The sequence below is a fragment of the Podarcis gaigeae genome, assembly GCF_964106915.1.
Source record: "Podarcis gaigeae genome assembly, chromosome: 9".
Lineage (NCBI taxonomy): Eukaryota > Metazoa > Chordata > Lepidosauria > Squamata > Lacertidae > Podarcis > Podarcis gaigeae.
In genome coordinates, this window is record NC_139685.1 from 29,622,867 (window position 1) to 29,649,273 (window position 26,407).

The following is a 26,407-nucleotide window of genomic DNA, read 5'->3' on the forward strand; positions in this document are numbered from 1 at the left end:
ATCAAAGAGCCATCTATGAATAGATGGATGCCAAGAAGCCCTAGGTGCACTACTCCTAACCAGCCACTCCGTTCTGTCTTCTGGGTGTAAGGTTTCGCACAGACGTTGTTGGCCCACAACTCCCTAGTCAACTGGCAGCGGTAATTGGGGTTGTAGCGCAGCAACATCTGGCAACTAAAGGTTTAAGAACGCCAGTACGGTAATGAACTGTGCAGTATCGAGGAAAAATAAGGGTTACCTACTCCTTTCCAACCACTAGATGGCGCTGCTCCTCTGTTCTCACAGTTACCAGCAGCTAACGCCGCTCGTCTTCTAAAGCTCTTAGCATACTCTTTCGCCTCTTAGCTCAGAGCCGGCGGAGCAAACCAACTGACGAGAGAGAAATAGGGGCGCCCTCAAAAGCCTTGTTCCTTGTACGCTGAGGGAAGTCTTAATAGTTGCGTCTCCCCCCCCATTTCCGGGTGCTCGGTGGGACAGTTCCGGCGCGGCCATTTGAGTTACAACGGCGGGAAAGAAAGGGCCAAAGGGAGCTCGCGGTGAGTTCGGTTCTTTCGCGGAAGCCGTCGGGCCTGGCGACTGAGGGGGGCGCGCGCCACAGCCGAAGAGTTCAGCTCAAGGGGGCACTTTAGGCGGGGGGGGGGGGGCGCTAGGTGCAGGGGCCCTAGTGAGGGCGGGGGAGCCGTGGGCTCGAGAGGAGTTATGACGGGGCGTGGTCAGAAGGAGGGGGCTTATCGGACGCTAAGATAGAGCGCAACAGAGGAAGGGCGTGGCCCCAGGCTGCGTGCCGGGGGCGGGGCATGGCAGCCGTTGTTGCACGCGGGTTGTCAAGGTGACACACCTGCCAACGGACACGCCGCGTGAACGTTGAGGCAAAGAAAAGAGTTCGAGGGGCGGCTTGAATTCGCTGTAGCTCAGCGAGGGAGCTCTTGGTAGCGGCTCTGGCATTTTATTTTAGCCAGAAGCTAATCATAGACTCTTGAAAGGGACCGCGAAGGTCCTCTAGTCTAACCCCCTGCAATACAGGAACCTGAGCTAAAGCATCCATGACAGGTGGCCAACCAACCTTTGTTTAGAAACCTCGAAGGAAGGAGAGTCCACCACCTCTGGTGGGAGCCCACTGCTGAACAGTTCTTACTGTCAGAAAGTTTTTCCGAATTTTTAGTCGAAATCTCCTTTCTTGCAACTTGAAGCCATGGGTTCAAGTCCTACCCTCCAGATCAGAAGGAAATAAGCATTCTTCCTCCTTCATGTGACAGCCCTTAAGATATTTAAAGATGGCTATCATGTCTCCTCTGTTTCCTCTTTTCCAGACTAAACATACCTTCAAGTGCTCCTCATGAGGTTTAGTTTCCAGGTCTTTGATCATCTTGGTTGCCCTCCTCCTCACACCTTCCAGCTTGTCAACGTCCTTCTTAATTTGTGGTGCCCAAAATTGGTCACAGTATTCCAAGTGCAGTCTAAGGCAGAATAGACCGGTACTATTACTTCCCTTGATCTGGACACTATACTTCTGTTGATGCGGCCTAGAACAGCATTAGCCTTTTTTGTTGCTGCATCACACTGTTGACTTATGTCAAGCTTGTGGACCCCTAGATCATTTTCACTTGTTCTACTAGTAAGCCAGGTGTCCCCCATCCTATATTTGTGCAATCCTGTCCTAAGTGCAGAACCTTACATTTGTCCCTATTGAAATTCATTTTGTTAGCTTACGCCCAGTTCTCCAATCTGTTAAGGTCATTTTGAATTCTGATTCTGTATTCTGTGGCATTAGCTACCCCTCCCAGTTTGGTGCCATCTGCAAATTTGATGAGCGTCCTCTCAATTATTTTATCCAAGTCATTTATATAGACGTTAACAATGGGACCAGGACAGAACCTTGCAGCACCCCACTTTTCACTTTTTTCCAGGATGACAAGGAACCATTAATGAGTACTCTTTGGGTTCGGTCAGTCAACCAGCTACAAATCCATCTAACAGTTACCTCGTTCAACCCAAAATTTACCAGCTTCCTCGCAAGAATATAATGGGGAACTCTGTCAAAAGCCTTACTAAAATAAAGATACACTATGTCCACAGCATTTCCCTGATCCAATAAGTTTGTAATTCCATAAAAAAAAAGAAATCAGGTTGGTTTGGCATGACTTATTTTTAAGAAATCCATGCTGGTTCTTAATAATCACAGCATCCTTTTCTAAATGCTCACAGACCAACTGCTGAATTAACTGTTCTAGGGTCTTGTCTGGTATCAGTGTCAAGCTGACCAGTTGGTAGTTACCTGGACCTTTCTTTCCCCCTTTTTGAAGATGGGGGCATTTGCCCTCCAGTCTTTAGGGACTGCACCTATTCTCCAAGAATTCTCAAAAATAATAGACAAAGGCTCTGAAATTCCATCCGCAAGCTCTTTTAGTACCCTTGGATGCAGCTCATCAGGCCCTGGAGATTTGAATTCATTTAAAGTAGCTAGGTGTTCACTTACTACTTTTCCTATCATGGGCTGCAGCTCCCTCCTTACATCATTTGTAGTGCCAATCTTTGCTGCCTCAAGAGTTGAAGATAACCCGCTTTTAGTTTTAGCAGCCAAAAAAGAGAGAGAAAACACCTCTAGCTTTCTCGCCAGGTTAACTAGCTGGGGGGTGGGGGTGGGGGATTACTTGCTTTAATCTTACATCCCTGTAAGACAGGCAAATAGCATTCCTGTATCTCTGTCGTCCACAAGGTGGAAGTAGGGAGGAATAGTGGGAAACAAAGCAGACGCAATTTTGGTAGCCACACTTGTTTGTGGATTTACTCATCTTCATAAAAAGTGGAAAGTGTATAATAATAATAATAATAATAATAATAATTTTTTATTTATACCCCGCCCTCCCCAGCCAAGGCCGGGCTCAGAGCGGCTTACAAGCAATAATAAAAACAAGATGAATGATTACAAACTTAAAAACAAAAATAAAACACAACAATTAAAATAATGGAACATTAAAATATTAAAATGTCGCCTCATCGCAGGAGGAGAAGGAAAAGAAGGGGGGGAAAAGAGAGGGGGGGAGGGAGGGAATCAAACTGGCTCCAAGCCAAAGGCCAGGCGGAACAACTCTGTCTTACAGGCCCTGCGGAAAGAAATCATATCCTGCAGGGCCCTGGTCTCATGAGGCAGAGCGTTCCACCAGGCCGGAGCCAGAGTTGAAAAGGCCCTGGCTCTGGTCGAAGCCAATCTAACTTCCTTAGGGCCCGGGACCACTAGGGTGTTGTTATTTATGGACCTTGAGGCTCTCCGTGGGGCATACCAGGAGAGGCGGTCCCGGAGGTACGAGGGTCCTAGGCCGTGAAGGGCTTTAAAGGTCAAAAGCAGCACCTTAAATCTGACCCTGTACTCCACCGGGAGCCAGTGCAGCTTGAAAAGCACTGGGTGAATATGCTCCCATGGCAGAGACCCCGTGAGGAGCCTCGCTGCAGCATTCTGTACCTGCTGGAGTTTCTGGGACAGCTTCAAGGGCAGCCCCGCGTAGAGCGAATTACAGTAGTCAAGCCTGGAGATGACCGTCGCATGGATCACTGTGGCCAAGTCAGGGCGGGAAAGGTAAGGGACCAACTGCTTGATGCGGCGAAGGTGGAAAAATGTCGCCTTGGCTGTTGCTGTAACCTGCGCCTCCATGGAAAGGGAGGCGTCAAGGATTACACCCAAACTCTTAACGGAAGGCAATGGCACTAATTGGGCCCCCGCAAGAGAAGGGAGTTGGTCCCTCATCCCCATGCCATACCGACCTAGCCATAGGACCTCTGTCTTCGAAGGATTTAGTTTCAATCGGCTCCCACGAAACCATCCAGCCACAGCTTCCAAGCATCTGGTCAATGTGTTTGGGGCCGAGTCGGTGTGGCCATCCATCAGCAGATAGAGCTGAGTGTCATCAGCATATTGGTGACAGCCCAGCCCAAAGCTCCGGATAATCTGGGCAAGGGGGCGCATAAAGATGTTAAAAAGCATCGGGGAGAGAATTGCGCCCTGCGGCACTCCACACACCAAGGAGTGGCGCGACGACATTTCCCTCCCTAGTGCCACCCTCTGTCCCCGACCAGAGATAAAAGAGCACAACCAGTTACGGGCTATGCCCTGTATCCCCACGTCTGCGAGGCGGTGGTCCAGAAGATCATGATCGACCATGTCAAAGGCTGCTGACAAATCTAAAAGGATCAGCAGTCCTGACCCGCCTCGATCCAGTTGTCTATGGAGATCGTCTGTTAAGGCAACCAGAGCCGTCTCCGTCCCAAAACCAGGACGGAAACCGGACTGAAATGGATCTAATACCGATGTTTCCTCCAGAAACCTACCAAGCTGCTCAGCAACCGCTCTCTCAATTACCTTACCCAGGTATGGGAGATTTGAAACTGGGCGGTAATTGGATAGGTCTAAGGGATCTAATGAAGTTTTTTTTAAGAGTGGACACACCACTGCCTCCTTCAGTTCCCCTGGGAATGTCCCCGTGTCAAGGGACAAATTGATAATTTCAACCAGAGGGGTCCGCTCAACATATGGACACTCCCTAATCAGCCAAGACGGGCACGGATCAAGGAGGCAGGTGGTGGGCCTACTAACTTGGAGGAATCTATCCACATCAGTAGGGAGTATCTGATAGAAATGGTCCAACACTGGACCTGAAGTCATTCGAGGGGCCTCCAGTTCAGTCACTGTATCTAAATTGGCAGGGAGGTCACGGCGGAGCAATAGGACTTTATCCGCAAAAAAACTCGCGAATGCCTCACAGCTGTGGGTCGAATTTGTGCTTAAATTTGATTGTCCTCTTAAGGACGTTATTGACCTAATTATTCTAAAAAGTTGTGCCGGGCGAGAGCTAGCGGATGCAATGGAAGCTGCAAAGTAAGATTTCTTAGCAGCTTTCATAGCCATCTCATAGGCTTTCATAAGCGTCCTATAAGATGTTCTTGAGGCTCCGTCACGAGTCCGTCGCCATACTCGCTCTAGCCGTCTGAGATCCCGCTTCATTTTCCGGAGCTCCTCAGTAAACCAAGGGGCCCGGTTTCGACGGGGTCGCAGAGGGCGCTTAGGTGCGATCTCATCAATGGCTGCCAAGAGCCGGTTATTCCAGTCCTCAACAAGGTCATCTAATGAGTTGCCAGGAGGAGCAGGGTTCCGCAAGGCTTGTCGGAATCTATCAGGATCCATCAGTTTTCACGGACGAGCCCAAATAGGTTCGCCACCCGAGCCAGGGAGGAGCGGGAAGTCAATCTTGGCTTTCAGAGCGTAGTGATCAGACCATGGCACTTCCACAGCAGGGAGCATGATCACATCTATGCCAGCCCCAAAGATCAGATCCAGCGTGTGGCCTGCTTGATGGGTAGGGCCCAAAACAACCTGGGAGAGCCCTAGTGTTGCCATGGAAGTCACTAGGTCCAGAGCCTGTGAGGAGGGAGCGGCATCGGCATGGACATTGAAGTCTCCCAAAACCAGTAGGTTTGGGAACTCCAAGGCCCAGCCTGCCACCACCTCCAGCAGGTCTGACAGGGTGGCTGCAGGTGTGCTGGGTGGTCGGTACACCAGCCAGACAGCCAAGCTCTCTTTGGTGCCCCACACGAGACCAACACATTCAATGCCGGAGATCGCCGGTGATGGCAGAGCTCTGAAAGAGCAATCCTCCCGGAATAACAACGCTACTCCTCCCCCCCCCCCCGACTCACAGTCCGCGATTGATGGAGGATAGAGAAACCTGGGGGTGTTATCTCATGTAGGGAGACTACTTCGCCTTCCCGTACCCAGGTCTCCGTCACGCAAGCCAGGTCAATCCCCTGTGAGACAAAAAAGTCACACATGGTGGCGGTTTTGTTGCCTATGGACCTGGCATTGCACAGCACCAATGTCGGAGGTGTGTAATCCTTGCTCTTCCTACCCTCATGCCTTGGGATGGGGCGTAGATTGGAAGGGGTACGAGGATCACTGCATCTCGAAACCCTTCGCCGATAGAGATATCTAGCCCCACCGCCATTCCTCCCTAGCCCTTCAATTGTGGAAATCCCAGATCCCATACTAGCCTCCCCAATAGATGGGTAACATCCCCTCAATAACAAGTCATCCTTGGGCCAGGACTCATGGGTCAAAATGGTATGGGAAAGAGGTGGAGGTCTGATAGGGTAAGTATCCCTAGAAGATAAAACCCAACCAACCGCACCCCAAGTGGGGGGGACAGTCCCATGGTGTTTCATTAACTGTCAATCCCCCTTTCCCTCCTGGGTTAATTGGAGGATTATTGGTTCTATCTGTGGCTGTGGAAGTATTAATGAGGTATGTGTTATAAAATGTGGATCACTGGCCAACAAAGAGCCAGATTCAAATTCGGAAGATCTGTCAATCCTGTCTCGCCAGGAGTACAGTAGAGAAGGCTGACCATTCTGATAAGTTTTTGGAACATTAGGCAAAGGTCCAGATGTAGATTTGGTGCTGGATATCTCCAGATTGTCAGCAACATAGAGTTCTTTATGTGTTGTTGCCATGGAAATGTCGGAGGCGCCAAATTCCTCATCTAATTTGGTGTCGTTTGAAAAGGGAACAGGGAGTTGCACTGATGCCTTTCGATGGGATAAAGAGCTGTTGGACGTCTTTAAATATTGTGCTCTAGGCTCTACTGTCCTTATATTTTGGGTAGAAATCTCAGTCTTTATACTCATTAGCCTCTTCTTCAGGTCTTGTAATTCTAGGCTTACAGAGTTCTTTTCTTCCTTCGGGCAATTAGTATTTCTAGTGTTGAGCTTGGTTTCCTTTATCCGCATTAGCTTTGACTCTATGCAAGGGACCAATTGCCTCCTTGTTTTGTCCTTAAATACCCTCACTGGGCGGAGAGAATGGAACCACCATAGGGTATCCTTTATCTCCATGAGTCGATATGGGAGGGTTGATGACCTAAAGGTCATAAATATGCGCATGGTGTTTCTCAAGGTAGGCAGGAAGTGGAAATTTTCTAGATCTACATTTCGGTAATGGTAATTCAGGAGCTGAGACAAGGACATAGTAATTTGTCTGCGGTTCATCCACCTATGAGTGTATTGGTGAATCTCAAGCATTATCTGGTTCGTTTGCAAGACTTGACAGGACCTCACTTCATCCATAGTTTGAGTTGGTGAGTTGTTAACAGAGTCATTTCTTATCATCTTTTTAAGCCCTTGGGCATTTAAAGGGGAGGAACTAGTATCCAATTGTTTCTCAATGTTAACTATTCTGGTGAGGATTTCATCCAGTCTTTGGAGAACCAGAACCATAGTTTCTGTAGACAACATGCAAATCTCTTGGTAGGGGTGCGTATCCAGAATCGGTTGAAAGCAGGCTCCTCTGATATCTTGTTCTAGAGGCATGGGTGGGTCAGCGTTAGGAGTGGGAGGAATCCCTCCTGCTCTTGCCCTCTTGGACAGATTAGCTTTTTCTGGGAGGAGGGGGGTCGGGTCATTGACATCCTCCTTAAGGGGGGGTGAGGTTCCTCCAACGTTATTACTCACTGTTTGTTCTATTTGCTCCGTTTTCTCGGTTTCCTCAACCCGCTCTGTTTCTGAGCCAGTGCAGATGGCGTTGGCTCTCTGTCGATTCTTTGTTTTAGAGGAATTGTGAGTCTCAATAGTGGTCTTCTGGCTCTTTGCACCTCGTTTTCTCCTTCCGGCAGGCATTCTCAATAAGGAAGTATGTCTTATTGTTCCACCTGGATGTGATTATGAAGTGTGTGTGTGTTTTTCTCTTTTCAGAAGAAATAAATTCATCTTAAATTAGCAGTACAGACCAGACAAGAGCAAAATATGGAAAACGGTGTTCGGTTAGTAACTATGAAAAAAAGTATTTATAAGTTCATTTCCACTTTTCTGAACAAAATTTACATCAGTCTTATCCTTGGCATTTTTTTAATAGATTAATTTGTCCTAAGCAAGTGTAAATCACAGAACATCTGTTCTGGTAAAAGAGTGTATAGATTACAAGGGAGTGTTAGTCAGCTATAAGAATATGAAGGTGTGCATATAACTGAAGAACTTGCTTCTAGAAGTTGCTAGAATTTTGACCTATTATATGGAAATTACATTTTTTGCAAGATCATACTGGCTTCTTAATTGAAAGGAGTAATACAATAAATATCATCTGCCTGAGTCTGTATGTCTACTGTTGAGGCAGGTGCTTTTCAAAAAAATACTATTTTACAGTAAGCAGCAATGACAGATCTGCTGTTAAATTTCTCTCAGCAGACATAGCATCTAACCCCCTCTGTGCCTTCCAGTTCTCATCTTCCACCATATCTTTTAACTTTCACAATGGCATTCCACAAAATAATAATTTCATTAATATGTAATACACATATGGACAGAACAGTGATGGAATGTGTTTGTATAAGGAACAGCAAAATAAATATACTGACTGATTGAACTCCAGAGATGTTCTGCAAGCACCTGAAATACTCAAGCTGTATAGGACTGAGCTTGTTCTGTACTTGAATGGGAGACTACCTAGGACTGTGTCATTCTGTTTTAGGAAACTCACAGATACAAGTGCAATGAAGACTTGATAAAGGTCCTGCTGAAAAAAATCATAAATGTAAAATATAATATACCCCTTAATGGTAATGTTTCTTTCTCCCTATTTTGTTAGTAAAAAGATGCCAAAGAGAAAATCAAGGAGGGACTTCAGAAAGAAACTGGGAGTAAGTGGCACATATCTTTTTCATTCAAACACAAATGAGACATTTCCCACTTCTGTTTAGTTTTATTTGATTCACAGCCTTGAGATAATCCATACTGGAGTTCTATGGGGAATTTTGAACTTAAACTTTTTTAAAAAATGCCTTTCGCTCTTCCAACTATAGAGGTGACACATGATATCCCAAGTGCTTAAAGAGCATGATGCAATACAGAATCATCCTCCCTTAGGGGTACTATAAGTATACAGAATATGTAAAATACATGTACGTACAGAGAATGGGATAATGAATGGCTGACATTCAGAGGCATGGCATGACACAAAATTGGTACAGTCACTGCTGCTCCCCTCCCCTTACCCAGAAAATCTGCTGCTTGCCACTTCTGGATTGGAGATAACACAGTATTGATTCCTCAAATGCACACAATGGTGCTGTTACTGTCAAATCGTAGAGAATTCCCCAGTACCAGAAAAAAATATACAAAATGCTTACATCCTGCTCACTCTCACACTGACACACACTACACAAATACAGGCCACAAACACACATCTCTCACACATACACACTCATACAGCTTGGCTGTGAGTCTTGGAAAACTTGTTCCCTGTCTTGCAGGCCTTTTCCCACCTGGCCTGGGAGGGGAAGGCCCTGACTGACTCCAGCTATGAAAGCTGAGGCTGCTGAAAAGACTCTTGGGCTGGACTATTGTTTAGGAAGTTTTGATGGCTGGGTGTTTCTGTTATTAATTTAAAAAAAGGATCTATTTTAGATCTTAAGATATATGTGGGAATTGTTCAATTTGGTTGTGTACTTTTTGGCGTCTTATTTATTGTTAATGGCTGATTTTGGCTATATAATTATGTATTTTTTCACGTTGTAAGCTGCCTTGAGCATGGTTTTAACTTTGGAATGCCAGCATGCAAGTAAAATGCTGTATGTACATATGTATGTCACACACTACATATACACAGCTACACAAAACTCTCTCTCTCTCTCTCTCTCTCTCTCTCTCTCTTACACAGACTACTCACATACTAGCATACACACATTGCATATATTTCACCCTCTCTGACAGATCATACATACATACCTTGCCTGCCCGCCTCTCCCTCTCCCCCCCATCACACCACTATTCCTCTTTCTATGTCCAACTGTTTCTTTATCAAACAAACAGCACACACAGATCCGGAAAATCCACTCCACAGATGAAATAAGTGTATGTCATTCACACACACACACCCTATCTATCTCACCCTACCCCAAATACATACATACATAACCCCTGGTTTCTTGTCTTGTTTTGCTTTCTCCGGGTTTTTTATTATAGGAAATAGTATTTTGATAAAATATTTCTTTCTTGTTCTAATCCAGTATTTGAATTTGTTTCTTACACGCAAAGAAAGAAATCTCAATTTTCAGCTATTTGTTACAGATTCTGTTTTTTGAGGGTCCTCCCCAGGGATACCATGTCAAGTTGCACTTTCATTTTAAACTGCTTTCTCCTTAGGAACCAGATGTGTCAGGTATTTTGAAAGTTCTCCAAACTGACCAAGCAGAGGAACCTGATGAATTATTTGGTTAGTGATCGCATTTTGCCTTTTTAAATTGACACTAAAAGTTACAGAACATAAAATAGAATCTCTGCTTCAGCGGTGTAAGTGGTGCCCCAAATCCTATGAACAGTTTCAGGGCTGAGGCATCAAAGTAGTCCAAAATTACAGGGAATTGAAGTGAGAAATGTAAAAATATGTTCTCCTCACATGTAAACTAGCCCATGAGGAGAAATGAATGTGCTGTCAAGCCCTCCTCTTCTGACACATTACTGTTATCATGTTACTAGCCCTCCATGAGTTTTGAAGGTGAAGTTCTGAAATAGGAGGACTGTTAATTTAATAAAGTGGTTGTGCTGGAAGGGACAGTTGTCACCGATAGTGTGCCCTTGCTCCCCTTCATTTATATGTTTACATTCGAGGTGGACAAATGTATGAATGCCCAAGACTGACCTGTGTTTTTATTGCTCACCACAAACAAGATGGAGCAGTTCATTAATGCTAGATTTGTCTATGTTATCTAGGTGAACCTTCACAGGAACCTTTACATAGCACTGCTGTGTCTGCTTATGAGGAAGAAAATCAGTATTCAGATGGGTCAACAAGCAGTTCATCAGATTCTGAGCCAAAAAAGAAGGATACTAGAGGAAGGTACTACAGATGTAAATTTGAAAACATGTTTACCCTTGTAACACATCAGTACTCATTCCTCATTCACTCACACACCTTTTAGCTTGACTAAAATATGCTAGGCATACTAACATTGGCCATTCATTCAGCACACTACAGAACCCTCATCTAATTTTCAGGTGCCTTTTCATGCAATTGAGAAGATAGCATCCAAACCATGTGAAATGCTTGGATGGTTTGATTGTTCCTTTTTAAACTTTTAACTAAGGATATGGAGGAGTGAACATTTGAAATATAGGGTGCAGAACTGTGGGCCAATCTGGTCTATTAGGGGTCCACTTTCGCCCATGAGGCCATTATCCCCAAACCATGCCCACCTGCCCATCAGCTGACATCACTGGTGATAAGCAGAAATTAAATCCTGCTCAAAAGCGTAATGTGAAGTAGCTTGTGTGCCACCTGCTTTCAGGAGAAACGCACGAGCTGCTTCAGACAGTGCTTTTGGAACCCAGCACGAAGCAGGATCACACGCCGACCGTACCAGCTGATGGGAAGGGAGAGCAGTCCTTCTAAGCACTGGGCTTGGTGCACAAGAGAGCTTGTTCCAGGTGTTTGCCAGCTTGCTGCTGTTGCCAGCAAACTTCAGCCTTGTTTCTCTCATGCCTGTCAGTGGTGGAGAGGGGAGAAACAAGCTCAGAACTTCCCAAAGCACTAAACATGGGTTTAACAATGTCCCTTTGCTTAAAGGGGAGGCAGAGCAAAGCACTGTTTGAAATGAGAGGAGAGGAGTGAGTGTTTCAGTGGGCACATTGCAAAGCCACAGATGGGGTTTTGATAGGTGAGCAGCCCCATCCACCCTGTGAGGCCTATGATGCAAAGGATCTGGCCTGTGAAGCCAAAACGTTTCCCCACGTGTGTTCTAAACCAACTTGTATGTTTCAAAAATATGACTAGGAGTATTCCTAACTTTAAGGTCTAAACAGGATTATTATTTGCAATCAATACATTATGTAGCAAAAGTGTATAAATATATTGCATTATTTTTCTTTGGCTCTTTGTACTCTACTGTGTCATCAAGACTGAACCTTTAGTTCTTGCAGTACCTTTCTGAGTAGCACATCTGTGTGACCCCTAGGAACTCATTGTAAGAGATATTAGAGATTTGTAAGTTGTCTCAGTGAATTAAGCTTCAATTCCTATCAGCACATACTGTTGTGCAGTATCGGCTCCTTCAGCTCTTAACCACTATGCAACACGACACTATGCAACACAAGCCATATAGCTTTTTGAGTAACTTAGATATACACAACAGTCACATCCTTACTTTTTTCCTTGCATGCACACATCTACATCCCATTCAATTTACATACCCATTTGATCCCCACTATATTCTTGCTGGCTCTTTGATTCTTACTGTCAGCATTGGACAAATCCTGTGTGCCAACAGTGAAACTTCTTAGCAAGAAAAGAAGTGACCTTTTGATTTTTAAAGCTACATGCCAGAATATACTGTATTGCATTATTTTATATCTTTTTCTAGCAAGTGTCAGCATATCTTGAAATCAAGATCAGAGAGAGAAGTTTCTGAAGAGGAACCTGTGCAAGAGAATATGGTAAAGAAATGAAGTTAAGATTGTGTGTCCTACTTTTACTTCAGGAAAACAGACAACAATATATTGAAAATTCCAATATATTTCCAATATATTGGAAATGAATAATTGGATCTCTATGTTTTAAATGTATATTATTATAACTGGGTAATTAATTCTCCAGATTTCAAGCAAGTATGATTTATTTACTACTAGCTGAAATCTCATGCTAGCTAAGATAATGAAGAATGAATATCGGTAATATTATCTTCACATAGCATGGCTCTTAAAGTCATGACTTGGCCTTAGAAATCATATACATACATACATACATATATATATATATATATATATATATATATATATATATATATATATTTGCTTTCGTAGATTTTCACGGGTACAGGAATGCAGGTTTTGGTGTCCTCGGGTGTCTTCCCGTGTAAAAGTTGGGGTGTCTAGGCGACGTTTCGAAGGAAACACCCCCCAAAAACCAAGACACAGAAGAAAACAATGGCATGGCCCTCCTTCCTTATATCAAGGGCACTACAGATAAAATTAGCAAAATCCTCCATAAACACAATATCAAAACAGCCTTTTGCACCAACCAAAAAATAGCCAATATCCTCAGAAACCCCAAGGATAAAATCCAGTTGGAAAACCAAGGGATCTATGAAATACCCTGCAAAGTCTGCCCAGCCACGTACATTGGACAAACAAACAGACGAATAAATGCACGTATCGCAGAACACAAGAATGCCGTCAAAAAAGAAGAAAAAACTTCCTCTCTTTTCCAACACATGAAAGAAACAGGACACGAAATTAATTTTGCAGATTCCAAATTGCTCTTTAACACGGAACATCACCACAAGAGAATAATCATGGAAGCCATCGAGATAGAGAAACACCCTCACAACATGAACAAGCGTGACGACACATCCCGCTTGCCAGACATCTGGAAATTAGCCCTCCCCACAAAAACTGACACCAGATCCAGAGGCACACAGAACGCCAACACCAATCAACCACACCAGACCCAAACCCAGACCCTCTCCACAGATGAATTACTGACACCATCCAGTAGCCAATCCATGGTGGCACCTCCGGATGCTGCACCCCCCTGCAATCCCTACACAGATCTGGCTGACACAAGCCACAAAACCACAGCTCGCCCCTATACACGAAGCCAAGCCAAAGCACAACTAAGTGCAATACAGCCATCTTCTCAGGAAAACTCTTCACAAAGTTCAAGAGGTCAAGACACAAAGACTTTAGCAACTAATCCACACCTAATGACCCACCTAAGTGGTACTCAGGATATCACTCAAGAAATCACTCAAGGTATCTCTCAAGTAATTAAGGAACAAAAGAAGAAAAGGCACACTAGCCTGGGAACTTCCTCTCTGCCCAGAACATTGGAGGCTAGACACCACACCCCCTCTACAGTATTTATAGGAACTCAAACATTGAGATCCCGCTCTGTTCCAGTAACAAGAAGCCGAAAGCACCAGCCTGAAGATGACGAGTGAGACCTCGTCGAAACGTCGCCTAGACACCCCAACTTTTACACGGGAAGACACCCGAGGACACCAAAACCTGCATATATATATATATATATATATATATATATATATATATATATATTCCCCTGTATATTATAATTTCCCTTCTAGGAGCTGAAGCTCTTAAATGCATTTACCCCAATCTAGCAAATGCAGCTTTTGAGTGATCAGAAAAGAAGATTAGCACAAGTATGATAGTTGAGGAATGGCAGACATACCAGGAATGGTATGTTTGGTGCACAAAGCATTGTATCTTTGCAGGCACATTATGTGTATAGGCTTTTGCAGACTCTTATTTTCTGTGTTGAGGTAATTGTCGGCAGCTCAGTTGGTTAGACCATGGTGCTGATAACACCAAGGTTGCAGGTCCGATCCCTGTATGGACCAGCTGCATATTCCTGCATTGCAGGGGGTTGGACTAGATGATCCTCAGGGTCCCTTCCAACTCTACAGTTCTATGATTCTATGTCTTCAGACTACACAGAAATTATGAACATTAGAAACTTATTTTAATGGAAGTTGACACTTAGGCTTTTAAATAGTGGTGCTCAGTCTAATATTTCTACAGTACAGCTCAGCTGCTTCCCATGTGCTCCCTATAAACAGCTGCTTATATTGGTGCAGTTGTGATCACAGTTGTCATATATGGTAGCAACATGAGGCTGTTTTAATTGCTAGTGCCTCATGGCTACCTGTTTTACAAAATTTTCATGGTATCTTTATTGGATGTAAGCTACTTTCATTTAGTTTTTAATTATGTTTGCTGTGGGAAAGCAAGGTAAATTGGGGCTCCCTGCAGCAAGTATTCATATCTTTCTCACAGACTGCAGAAAACATTGCAGATGCATGTTACATAAAGACGTATAACTGATGTTTCCATAATATGTAAAGCTGTTTTTATACTGGGGGGAAAGTTTGCATCCGTTCCTATAAAATGAAAGGCACTGCATTTGTATTCTCTTTAATCTGAGAATAATCACCTGACTGTTTTCATTTAGAGAGCCACAGAGTCTACATCCAGCACAGAGGACTATAGATTAACATCTCCGCTGCCAGTAAGATGCAGCTCTTCAGAATGCAGAATATCAGATAACATTCCAGATCTTGTGGAGGACTTGAATACTGATAAGGTTAACTATAAACTTTGCTATGCACCATAGCTGTGAGAACCTTTGTCCTAAGAATGATGCCTTTTGGCACATATCTGGGTCTTGTTCTTTTTAAAAATGTGTTCAGAAAGCATTAGTGAAAAAATACAGTGCTTCCTATATTTTAGTTTCCGGTATTTTTTTCACAGTGGTGCTTTCACTGGTGCAGTTTATGTGTGTGTAAATTAGTTAGGGGCTGGTGAAAATGAGCAAGTGTCCTCTTGACACTGTTTCCTTGTATTTCCTCAACATGCCTTGGTCAGAACTAGCCAGAAACACTTGCTGGAAAAGTGTGAGTTCAGACAAACTTCATAGCTGCTGCTCCTGCCTAATGTGATCTAAAATTTCAAAATAAAAGCATTTAAATGTATGTATATTTATTTGACAGATGCCTATTATGAGTGCAGAATGCCACAAGAATCAGAAAGAGGCTTGTTCACCAGAGATGGAGACAGATTACTCAGGTGAGAAAGAGGTTGTGTGGTGTTGTTTTGCTTACAGTGGAGGGGATCCATGGATAGCTTGTCACTCACTCCACTGCACAGGAATTTTAAAATTGGGGCACTTACCCTGATAGTGGTAGCTCAAGGTGGTATTCATGGTTCCCCACCAACTCATAATTTCATCCCCACAACAACCTTGTGAGGTAGGTTTGGCTGAGAGTCACCCAGATCCTAGTCTGACGCTGTAGTGAAGTTAGGAAATTTCAATAGACAAACTTTGGTCAAGCTGAAGAAAAGCACTGTGGGAAGACCAAAGGCCAAAGGATTTATGGGAAATGTGTCCTTGTTACTTTAAGCTGTAGACTAGTTGTCTCTGGGAGTGTGAATGCTTATCTCTGGCATCTGCAGGAAGGAAAAACCTCTAGCTGATTACTGGTGATTTAACACCTGGTTACTAAGTAACCAGGTGGCGCTGTGGGTAAAAGCCTCAGTGCCTAGGGCTTGCCGATAGAAAGGTCGGCGGTTCGAATCCCTGCGGTGGGGTGCGCTCCCATCGTTCGGTCCCAGCGCCTGCCAACCTAGCAGTTCGAAAGCACCTCCGGGTGCAAGTAGATAAATAGGGACCGCTTACTAGCGGGAAGGTAAACAGCGTTTCCGTGTGCAGCTCTGGCTCTGGCCAGAGCAGCGATGTCACGCTGGCCACGTGTCCCGGAAGTGTCTCCGGACAGCGCTGGCCCCCGGCCTCTTGAGTGAGATGGGCGCACCAACCCCAGAGTCTGGCAAGACTGGCCCGTACGGGCAGGGGTACCTTTACCTTTACTAAGTGTCCTCCCTGGGGAAGTAAGGGTTATCAAGCCTCATTACAGGAGAAGGAGGACCTGGTGTGTCTCTGAGAAATTTGGGGAGGATACATTTGATCCCAAGGTCTTGAGAACAAACAGGCCTCACCTGTCACAATCTGAGTTATTTTCCAACTAGCTGACCATTGGTAAATTTAAAATAAAACAAGAATTCTGATTGGTCTTGAGGTCCGATTCCACGTGGGGTTTTACAGAATAAAAATCTTAGGAAAGGAGTTTGTGGGTGCAGCTATCCGCCTTCTGTCAGGTGCCATCATGCTGACAGTCAGCTTGCTACATTCGTATGCGTGTCCTTTGTGATGAAGATTCCTATTGTCTTATTGAGATGCGGATGCAACTGAGGACTTTTTGAATTGCTCTAACCTTTCTTATGTTCTCCTTTTGTAAGTACGTTTAGCTAGCGATGCTTTACAATGTTGTTGTTTTTCTGTCTGAAACGCTATAAGAGATGTGCCTACTTTTAAGTATGTTTAATTTTGTTTTTTAAATAAATTTTTAAAAGAGGATTTCCTATTGGTTCCGCGGGCCATTCTGGGGAAGTCTGAATCCAGGCCTAACCATTTAGCCTCCTACTGAACTTGTGAATTACTGCCTGTAATTACTGCGGAACCTGTTGAATTTCTGCCTGCATTTTGTGGAAAGCAATTGCAGGGTGGGGCAGCCGGTAACTGGGAAGAGTAACCTTCTCCCTTGGGTAATCTTCTGGCTAGCCCTGGATACAAGGGAGTGGTGGCAGCATCTACCCTTCTGATGTGTTTTGCCCTGTAAAAAGTATATGTTGCGGCACCAGCCACCTTCCCTCTTAGTTTGGTCTTGCTGGATGGTAGGATGGGTGGGGAAGGGGTGAGTGGCCGTAACATTACTACATGGTGGCAGCGTGGTGGGATCGAACTTCCCTACAGAAAGGCACTTTGATTTTAATTTGAGCACGTATCTCTTATAAGTTGCAGACATTTTATTTTTTTCTGATGGATAGTTAGGAATCATGGAAGGCGGAGTCCCCCATAAGAATACAATGTGAACGGTGGGTGAATGGGGGCCGGGTAGAGAGAGTAGCTCCCTTCCTACCGCAGCAGAACCCCCCCCCCAACCAATTTCTAAAGCAGACTCCTCCCCCTTGTTCTTGGAGCATTCTGAGGGAGAAGAGAACGCCAAACAATTAAGAACTAAGAACTTCTCGGAGGGGCGGGAGAGAGTCGTGCAACTCTCAGAGCGCAGTTGGTGCGTCGTTTAACCAACAGCTATCACCTCGCGAGGAAGTGAAAGCTGTGATTGCTTCTACACCTCCTAGAGGAAGCTATCTTGTTTATGCAGAGCCAAGAGAAATGGAGTTTTCAGCCGGCGAAGCTGTCAAACGGGTGCCAGATCCCGTCCAGGGAGGATTTCGGTGCCAGGAAAAATTTCCCGGAGTGGGCCAGTCCATCATTACTGCTCCAAGAACTAGCCGGATGGTGTATGAGTATCGAGACTTGCCACGACAAATGCGGGAAGCATCTGTGGAGGACGACGACCTGGAGCGTCCGTCCCATGAAAGTCGCAGACCAGTGAGACATCGTTTGCCTAGTCCAGTCCGGGTCTACTCACCAGTAAGAGCTTGGGAAACCTGTGGGGCGGCGCGACGGTACGAGGAGGTAGAACCATACCCCCAACCCTCGCGTGGATACACAGAGGAGGGACTTCAGCGTCCGGATGGACAGGTGCCCCGTTATCGTTATGCCTCAAGGTATGACTGTACCCCAGAACCGCGGGGAGCAATTCCAAGACAAGCTCCTCAAGGGTTTCCTTTGAGCAACTTTGACTTGCGTTTGTTTCCTACATACCAGCCCCCCACAGACGTTTTTAGTTATTTAACTTTCTTTGAAGTGACCTGTCGGGATATGGGGGTGCCCTTGAGAATGTACATGCCTATTTTGCACTCCTTAATTTGTGGGGAGCTAGTTGAGCTGATGGCCCATCTCCCTTTGTCCCAGGCAAATGACTATGAGCGTTTTAAAAGGCTGGTGATGCAGAGGCCTGGGTTTCACGCTGAAAATTATAGAGGAGCCTTCCGAAAGGTGGATAAATGCAACCCCTCAGACAGTATTTCTGTGTATTCTTCGAAAATGGCTCAAAATTTTGAATTATGGCTTTTGGCTGAAGGCATTGATACTTTTGAAGGACTAAGGCAATTGGTGTTAAAAGAACAATTTATGCAACAATTGCCCCCTGAGATTGCAAGCCTAGTCGCCAATCAGCATCCAGCTACTTTGGAGCAAGCGACCCAGCTCGCAGAATCGATAAATTGAAGCGGTCCCATCTGACGAACAGGGGACAGCCGGGAGGGAACAGACCAGCAGCGTCAGCTCCAGCCGGGAGATCTGCTCCCCCAGCTAAGGAACAAAGTAAAGCCACCCCCATGCCTACAAAAGACTCTTCCATAGCGGGGGGTGACCGCTCGAAACTTGCTCCTAGTTCGGGACTGTGCTTTTATTGTAAAAAGCCTGGCCATGTGAAGGCAGCTTGCCCTCAATTAAATGGTAAAAAGCCCCCAGCCTTGACATCGACCCCTGCAGTGCGTATGATTCAGCGACTGGCGGAGGACTGGGAGGCTAAGCAGCAAAGTTCAGGAACTGAAGAAAACCCAGTCCCAGATGGGAGGGGTGGGGCAGCACCTGATGCTATAATTCCCAAGACTGCTGGAACCACTTCTAATGCTGTTACAGTGGGGCCACTGAGTACAGGGGCAGGACCGAGGGTGCCACATGTTAATTGGGCTAATTTAAAATTTACAGCACCCATTGAGATTAATGGAATTGCTGTGAACTCTTTCCGAGACACGGGTTCTGATATCACCAGCGTGTCTAGAGATCTGGTTTTGCCCATACAGATGCAGCCTGACCCCTTGAAGATCAGCCCATATGGCGTAGATGAGATTTTCCAACCTACCGCCATTGTTCTGGTGTCCTATAAAGGCTACACTGGAAATCAACTTGTTATAGTTCATGATCCTGAAGTGTGTAAAAGCCCTGTTCTGGTGGGAAATGATTTGGGATTTAAGGTTCACCCACAGCAAATATCGGTGAACTCTTTGTCAGTTAAGGTCTCACCCACCCAGGCACAGGTGATGGAAAACTGGGGAACGACACCTCAAGGTTTGAGGGCTGAGCTAAGCCTTGTCCTGGATGGGATGGGTGCAGGTTTGGCACCTGGTGCTACAATTCCCGCAACCACGGGGACTGCTAAGACTGCTGTTCCTGAGAACCCAGTTGGGGAAGAGGGTTGGCTTAATAAGTACCACCACTCCTTGCGTTCATTGGTCCAATTCAGCGTCTAATGCACCCCCCAGTGTTCACATTTGCCGAATTGCTGCGCCTTCCTTTCGAGGCAAAAACTCTGATACTGTGACTGTACCAAATGACTTAGTTTTTGTCCCAGCTGATTCAGTCCGATTTTCAGAAAAGTAATTCTAGTGGTGGAAAATTAATCCCCCAACCTGCAGCCATTGATCCAGTTCCCTCCAAGGATTTTAAGGGGGATCATTTTGTTCCAGTCCCTGATCCCCAAGTTTGTGCAAACCCTACTTTGGGGGAAAGTGTTTTGAAATCTACAGTTCCTTTCCTGCAGCTTGCAGGAAGCCCCCTTGCAACGCAGACTGAGAAAGATGCAAGCGTATCCTGTCAGCTGATAGCTGAGAGTCAAGAAGAGGAAGGGGGGCCACCTCAGCCTAGCCAAACCCTTGTGGAGAGTTGTGAGACTCTTGCCATGACGGGGGATTCTCTGTTGTTTGAAGTAAAGCAGAGATTTGGTCAGTTTCTCCTAGGTTCCCTAGAAGCTGCGGAAAGTCCTCCTTGCGAGACTGAGTCTGTCTTTTTTGTGTCTAAAAAAGAATTTTTCTATCCACAGCTCAAGGACTTTAAAGACCCAGTCGATATGTTTAGTGTTTTTCAAAATATGTTTTGTAATGTAAGTGGTTTCGTTAAAAAGAGAATGAAATTGGTGGGTTCTTTACAAATTTTTAGTCCTGGGAAACAGCATGGTTATGAGTAAAACACAGCATGTGGTATGAGTAAAATTGTTTTCAGGTCTGGTGGGATCATCAGCCTGCCCAACTCCTTTGTTCAAAATCTGCTGAAAACTTTGGTTGAGGTTTACCAAAGGAGCTCAGAGTTTGTGTCAAACCAGTCAGGTTTTGCCAAGCTCCTAGATAATCCTTTGTCCATGCTCAGAGAGAGATGGGAGGAGATTGAGTTAATTTTTCTCAATTCGTGGCCAGAACGCCTTAAGCATGTGCAGAGAGTTTTGGCACGATTGCGAGATGTCAGATTGCGAGATGCAAACCTGACGGGTTGAAGTGTCTAAATGTAAGTTTGCTCAAGGAGAAGTGATTTACTTGAGATTTAGAGTGGGGTCGGGAAACATCAAATCCCTGGAAGCCAAAATCCAGTGTGTGCAGGAATGGCCCCAACCACAAACCAATAAGGGTGTACAATCTTTTCTAGGATTGGTCAATTATTATCAGAGGTTTGTTAATCATTTTGTTACTCAAGCTACTCCCTTGACCAACCTGTGTAAGAAAGCTCTGCCAATCAAGGTGGATTGGACTGATGATTGTCAGCGAGCCTTTGAGTTGTTAAAACAGGCTCTTGTGAGTTCGCAGGTGATGCTAGCCCCTGATCAGTGGCGTCCCTTTGTGGTGCAAACTGATGCCAGTCAAACAGGATTGGGAGGGGTTTTGCTCCAACAAGACAATGAGGGGAGTTGGTGACTGGTGGTGTATCTGAGCAAGAAATTGCTACCCCGGGAGTAAAATTATTTTACTGTCGAAAAGGAGTGTCTTGCTCTGGTCTGGGCTCTAACTAAACTCCGTCCCTATCTGTGGGGTAACACCTTTGAAGTCCAGACCGATCACTCCCCCCCCCCTTTCCTGGGTGGAAAGAGTAAAAAACTCTAACCAAAAACTGCTCAGGTGAAGCTTAACCTTACAGGATTATCAATTTAAGATCACATCCCTGGAAAGGAGAATGTGGTTGCTGATACTCTGTCACGTATGTACAAGTCTGTAAAGTGAATTGTTGACGTGTTTTAAGTATGTTTAACCTTGTTTTTTAAATAAATTTTAAAGAAAAGAGGATTTCCTTGTTCTGTGTGCCATTCTGGGGAAGTCTGAATCCAGAGCCTGACCATTTAGCCCCTACCGTACCTGTAAATTTCTGCCTGTAATTGCGGAACCTGTTAAATTGCTGCCTGTATTTTGTGGAAGCAATTTGCAGGGTGGGACAGCCGGTAACCGGGAAGAGCAACCTTCTCCCTTGGGTTAATCTTCATGGCTATCCCGGGTTACAAGGGAGTGGTGGCTGCATCTACCCTTTTAATGTGTTTGGTCCTGTAAAAAGTATATATTGCGGCAGCACCTTCCCTCTCTTAGCCTGGTCCCGCTGGATTGTAGGATAGGTGAGGAAGGGGTGTGTGTCCGTAACATTACTACAAGGGGGTAGTGGCGGGATGCTGTGCCCCCTAACATTTCTACATGGTGGCAGCGTATTGGGATTGAATTCCTAACTTTACTACAGACGCTCTAACCACTATGCCACATTGGCTCATCATATTATCAGACCATTGCCTATTAGGTGACCTAATGGTCACTATTTTGCTTGCCAATATATGAAACAATAAGTGTTAGCATTGTTTTTTAGTGCTACCATGCAGTGCTGTCTTCAATTTCACAACTGAAAGACAATGTTTTATAATGCCATCATTTATGGATTTTATTTCTTCTATTAAAAGTTGGTGCAATTTTGAGGCATTTTATATCATAAATTATGAGGGTTGGCTGAGACCTATAATCTCAAAAGCTGCTTCAAAAAGACTATTTATTTAGATTCAGATGCTGAGCCAGATTTGATAAAGGTTTGGGGTTCCAAAGACATGAAAAAGGCTGCCAGCCGTGTCAAAGAAACTGATGTTATTCTGGATGCATTTGAGAAAATAACAGCAAAATACAAGTAAGTATCTTTATGACTAAGATTTAACTTGGTATATGACTTTAAGCTCATTGACTACACTGAAATTGGGCATTCTTAAGCCACAATACTATGTGCTCTCTCTGTTACAGATTGGTTTGCTGCAGCTGTGCTGTTTAAACATAGTGAATGTTGTCATATGATTGTAACCAAAAGGCCAAGCCATTTTTACTGTTATGAAATTATTTTTCCCTGATACTACTTCCTAGGAACTCTGCCCCTGCTCACTCAACTCGCCAAGCCCTTGCCATTCCCCTCCCCACACATTACTACCCTAGGGCACCCCCATCATCATGTTTCTTCCTCTGCAGCCTTCTTTGCACAAACACCCCATGCTGATATGTTACTGTATCTCTTAAGATTAGTAGAATCTGAAGAGATACAGTAATCTTACGGCAGATTAAGAGCAGTAGAATCTTAAGAGCAAGTTTGTCAGTTTAAGTTCAGTTGATGAATGTTGTACAAATATGAGTAGTTGCTTGTTAATTAAATACATCTTATAAAGTACTACATTCAATCTGAGACATTTTGTCAAAGACAACACATGGTACCATGAATGAAATATATGATTGTGGGAAGATTCTGTGGAATATCTGAGGGCTTCGCATCCTCTGATGTTGTTTAAAGCAGCAGTTTCCCTCAGTGTCCCTCTGTGCTCACTCCCATGTCATGACTGCTGCTGTTGTGCAGCCTGCCTTCTCTTCTGTTCCTCTGCCCCGTCCTGACTTCATGCAAATCCAGTATTGTGATGACGCACTACAAGTCCTCCAATGGGCGCTGTGCAATGGCAACCTTACATTTTTATGTATATAGGAAGAAAGAACACTAGAACAAAACAAATGGGTGCTTATCTAAAACAATTCCCATCCCTCAAGTTTAAACCATAATGAGGATGAACTAACCAAATGTAATGCAACTAAATTAAGCTTTCAGTGTTTGAAGTTATAATTTCACGTGTTTTTCAGTAGGAGAAATTTGGATAGTTGATGGCATTTTCCAGTTTTTGTCCACTCAAAGTATCAAGTTCAATACCTAGAATGTTTTTCAATATACTGATCAGTTCAGCATTTCTCTTTAGGTTTAATATACTGATTTGTATGCATTCTTCCCTATTCAGACAAGGAGTGGAGCTGAAAATATGTAGGAAAGCTATTGATAGCTTTTCTTTTGCGTTCAGAGAGCAACTCACCAATAATGTAAGTACAGTTGTTCCCTTATTTCTGCTGTTCAGATGTAAGTGCCATTGCTTATGTTACCAAAACAGCACCATCCATGCACAAGAGGGAGGTACTGGAGTTTGCAGAAGCATTAAAAAAATAGGGGGAAACCCCGAAAACAGCCTACAATGATAAAATTTGCTTATTGGCTATGGCATGCCAGCTAATGAAATGCTCTGCGTGAATAAGGCTGACAAATGGAAATGAGGGTGCAGCGCTGCCAAAATGCAAACAGACTTGCATTTCTTAGACCGGTGAGGGAAATGTGGGGCTCAAAGGGATGGAGTGGTGGAAGGGGGAAAGCCCTCTGAAAATTATCTGTTCAGAGCTGTAGCAAGAGTGATCTGTTCTTCACAAGGAGGATAAGGAGATGGTTCACCATGTGGTTCTCAACAAATTGCACCTGAGAGAATGTGACCCTCATCAAAAAAAGCTTCCCTTCTACTGTTACACATACAAAGGCTTTGTATTATCTGACATGATTTTTCCTCTGCTGTTTTCCCAACTGCAGACTTTAAAACTTGTTTTTCAAATGACAGAGAACGTTTGAAAACTGAACTGAAACCTGTTGTATTATTTAATTCTCAAACTTGGAAACGATAGTGTTAACAAAGTGCCCACAGCAAAATTAAAATAATACTTAGTATGAAAAATGTTTGTGGCAATTAATGATTTAACATTTTTAAAAGACTCCAGCCATGTTTCTCAAATGGAAGAGGTATTGTAAAACAACCAGGAAAGAAAGATGAAGGGTGGGATAAATCTTTTAAATAAAACTTTGAATCATATTTTCCCCAGGTGAGCACTGATCCTTTAAGATTCTTGGCTTAGGATAATAAATACAAAGTCAGAACTATGAAAACTAAGTAACTTTCCACAAATTACAGAATCTTTGTAACTTACCTGCTTAGGCCCTAATGTTGGACTGAGCCAAGACAGTGTCCCAACAGTTGGCATTCACCTGGGATTCTGACGTGGACTTACTCATGGACCTAAAAGTTGTAGGAGCTGTATCCTAGTTGGCTACAGCAGGATAGTGTAGCTAGAGTCTTGGAAAGAGCACAGAAAGGAGAAGGAATCAAAAAGTAATGGTCACAGTTTTGGTTGTCTCTCATATGAGTAACCATGGCTTTTGAGCTTCCCTTGTTGACTCTATGTTTTGTTTTTAATAAATTTTTATTCAAAGTTTTCACAATTTCACACACGACACAAATAAAGAAAAAACACAATAACAAAACAATATAGAAAAAGAAAATGTAAACATAGAACACGTATAAATTCTAGTTTTTCTTTCTTATAACTTACTTTCCCGACTTCCTCATACCTCCCCATTCTGTATTCTAATTTCATAATAAATTTTCAGCAAATTCTTCCCATACTTTTAGCTTAATTTTAATATTTTTTGATTTCTTTAAATTTACCCTTGCCGCAATTAACCCCTTATTTTATAATCCAGCGTCTTTCTAACATTCATTAATTTTACAATGTTTCTTTAAATATTCTTTAAATTTTCCCCAATCCTCTTCCGCTGTATCTCTTCTCTGGTCCCGGATTCTGCTCGTCATTTCAGCCAGTCCCATGTAGTCAATCACCTTCATCTGCCATTCTTCCACGGTGGGTAGCTCTTGCGTCTTCCAGTACTTTGCGATGAGTATTCTTGCAGCTGTTGTAGCATACATAAAGAAAGTTCTGTCCTTCTTTGACACCAGTTGGCCAACTATGCCCAGAAGAAAGGCCTCTGGTTTCTTGGGAAAAGTATACTTAAATACCTTTTTCAGTTCATTATAGATCATTTCCCAGAAAGCCTTAATCCTTGGGCACGTCCACCAAAGGTGAAAGAATGTTCCTTCCATTTCTTTACATTTCCAACATTTACCTTGTTGACTCTATGTTATGGTTAGCCAACTCCTGCCTTCTAGCCAGCCTTCTTGATCCCAAAGCTGCAACAGACATATGCTAAAGGGAGAAATCTGGAAATCACAGAACTCTAAAAGAATTGTTGTTGTTGTTTAGTCATTTAGTTGTGTCCGACTCTTCGTGACCCCATGGACCAGAGCACGCCAGGCACTCCTCTGTCTTCCACTGCCTCCCGCAGTTTGATCAAACTCATGCTGGTAGCTTCGAGAACACTGTCCAACCATCTCGTCCTCTGTCATCCCCTTCTCCTTGGGAGTCTTCTCTTCTCATGAGGTGGCCAAAGTATTGGAGCCTCAGCTTCACGATCTGTCCTTCCAGTGAGCACTCAGGGCTGATTTCCTTAAGAATGGATAGGTCTGATCTTTTTGCAGTCCATGGAACTCTCAAGAGTCTCCTCCAGCGCCATCCTCCAGAAGTATCAATTCTTTGGCGATCAGCCTTCTTTATGGTCCAGCTCTCACTTCCATACATTACTACTGGGAAAACCATAGCTTTAACTATACAGACCTTTGTTGGCATGGTGATGTCAGAGACCTCAAAAAAAACCTCTCAGATTACTTGTAATTGGATATTTACTTCCAGAAACCCCATGGCTAGAAAATGTTAAACCAATGAATTGTAACCCCTACAGTGGCACATAAAAGCTGTGTCATAATAAAACAACTGATTAAAAGAGTAAATTAAGAAGCTATGATGTATTACTAAAACCTGCACATTTTCATTAGGTTGCAGGTGCTGAGGAACTTAGAACAACAAAATTGAAAAATGCAAAGGTAAACAATTTCATGAATCTTCATTAATTGTATGGGTTCTGTCTAAC

General features: G+C 44.1%; 1 protein-coding gene across 9 annotated transcripts in view; it reads left to right on the forward strand.

Annotated features, from left to right (window-relative positions):
- The first annotated feature begins 269 nt into the window (after nt 1-269).
- Nucleotides 270-26,407, forward strand: part of CENPU (centromere protein U) — a 31,250-nt gene continuing 5,112 nt past the window's right edge. Inside the window, exons 1-11 of one of the 9 annotated variants that reach the window (XM_083755803.1) lie at nt 270-536; nt 7,735-7,802; nt 8,624-8,675; nt 10,180-10,249; nt 10,747-10,873; nt 12,393-12,465; nt 15,002-15,133; nt 15,540-15,615; nt 22,312-22,435; nt 23,571-23,649; nt 26,313-26,360. In XM_083755803.1, coding sequence (XP_083611929.1) covers nt 7,786-7,802; nt 8,624-8,675; nt 10,180-10,249; nt 10,747-10,873; nt 12,393-12,465; nt 15,002-15,133; nt 15,540-15,615; nt 22,312-22,435; nt 23,571-23,649; nt 26,313-26,360 — 798 coding nt within the window. In that variant the 5' untranslated portion in view covers nt 270-536; nt 7,735-7,785. Of the gene's footprint in view, nt 537-846; nt 1,107-1,502; nt 2,127-7,734; nt 7,803-7,835; nt 8,149-8,623; nt 8,676-10,179; nt 10,250-10,746; nt 10,874-12,392; nt 12,466-15,001; nt 15,134-15,539; nt 15,616-17,768; nt 21,515-22,311; nt 22,436-23,570; nt 23,650-26,312; nt 26,361-26,407 lie in introns of those variants that run through there. The other 8 variants (XM_083755804.1, XM_083755806.1, XM_083755805.1 and 5 more) reach the window with 8 other exon arrangements.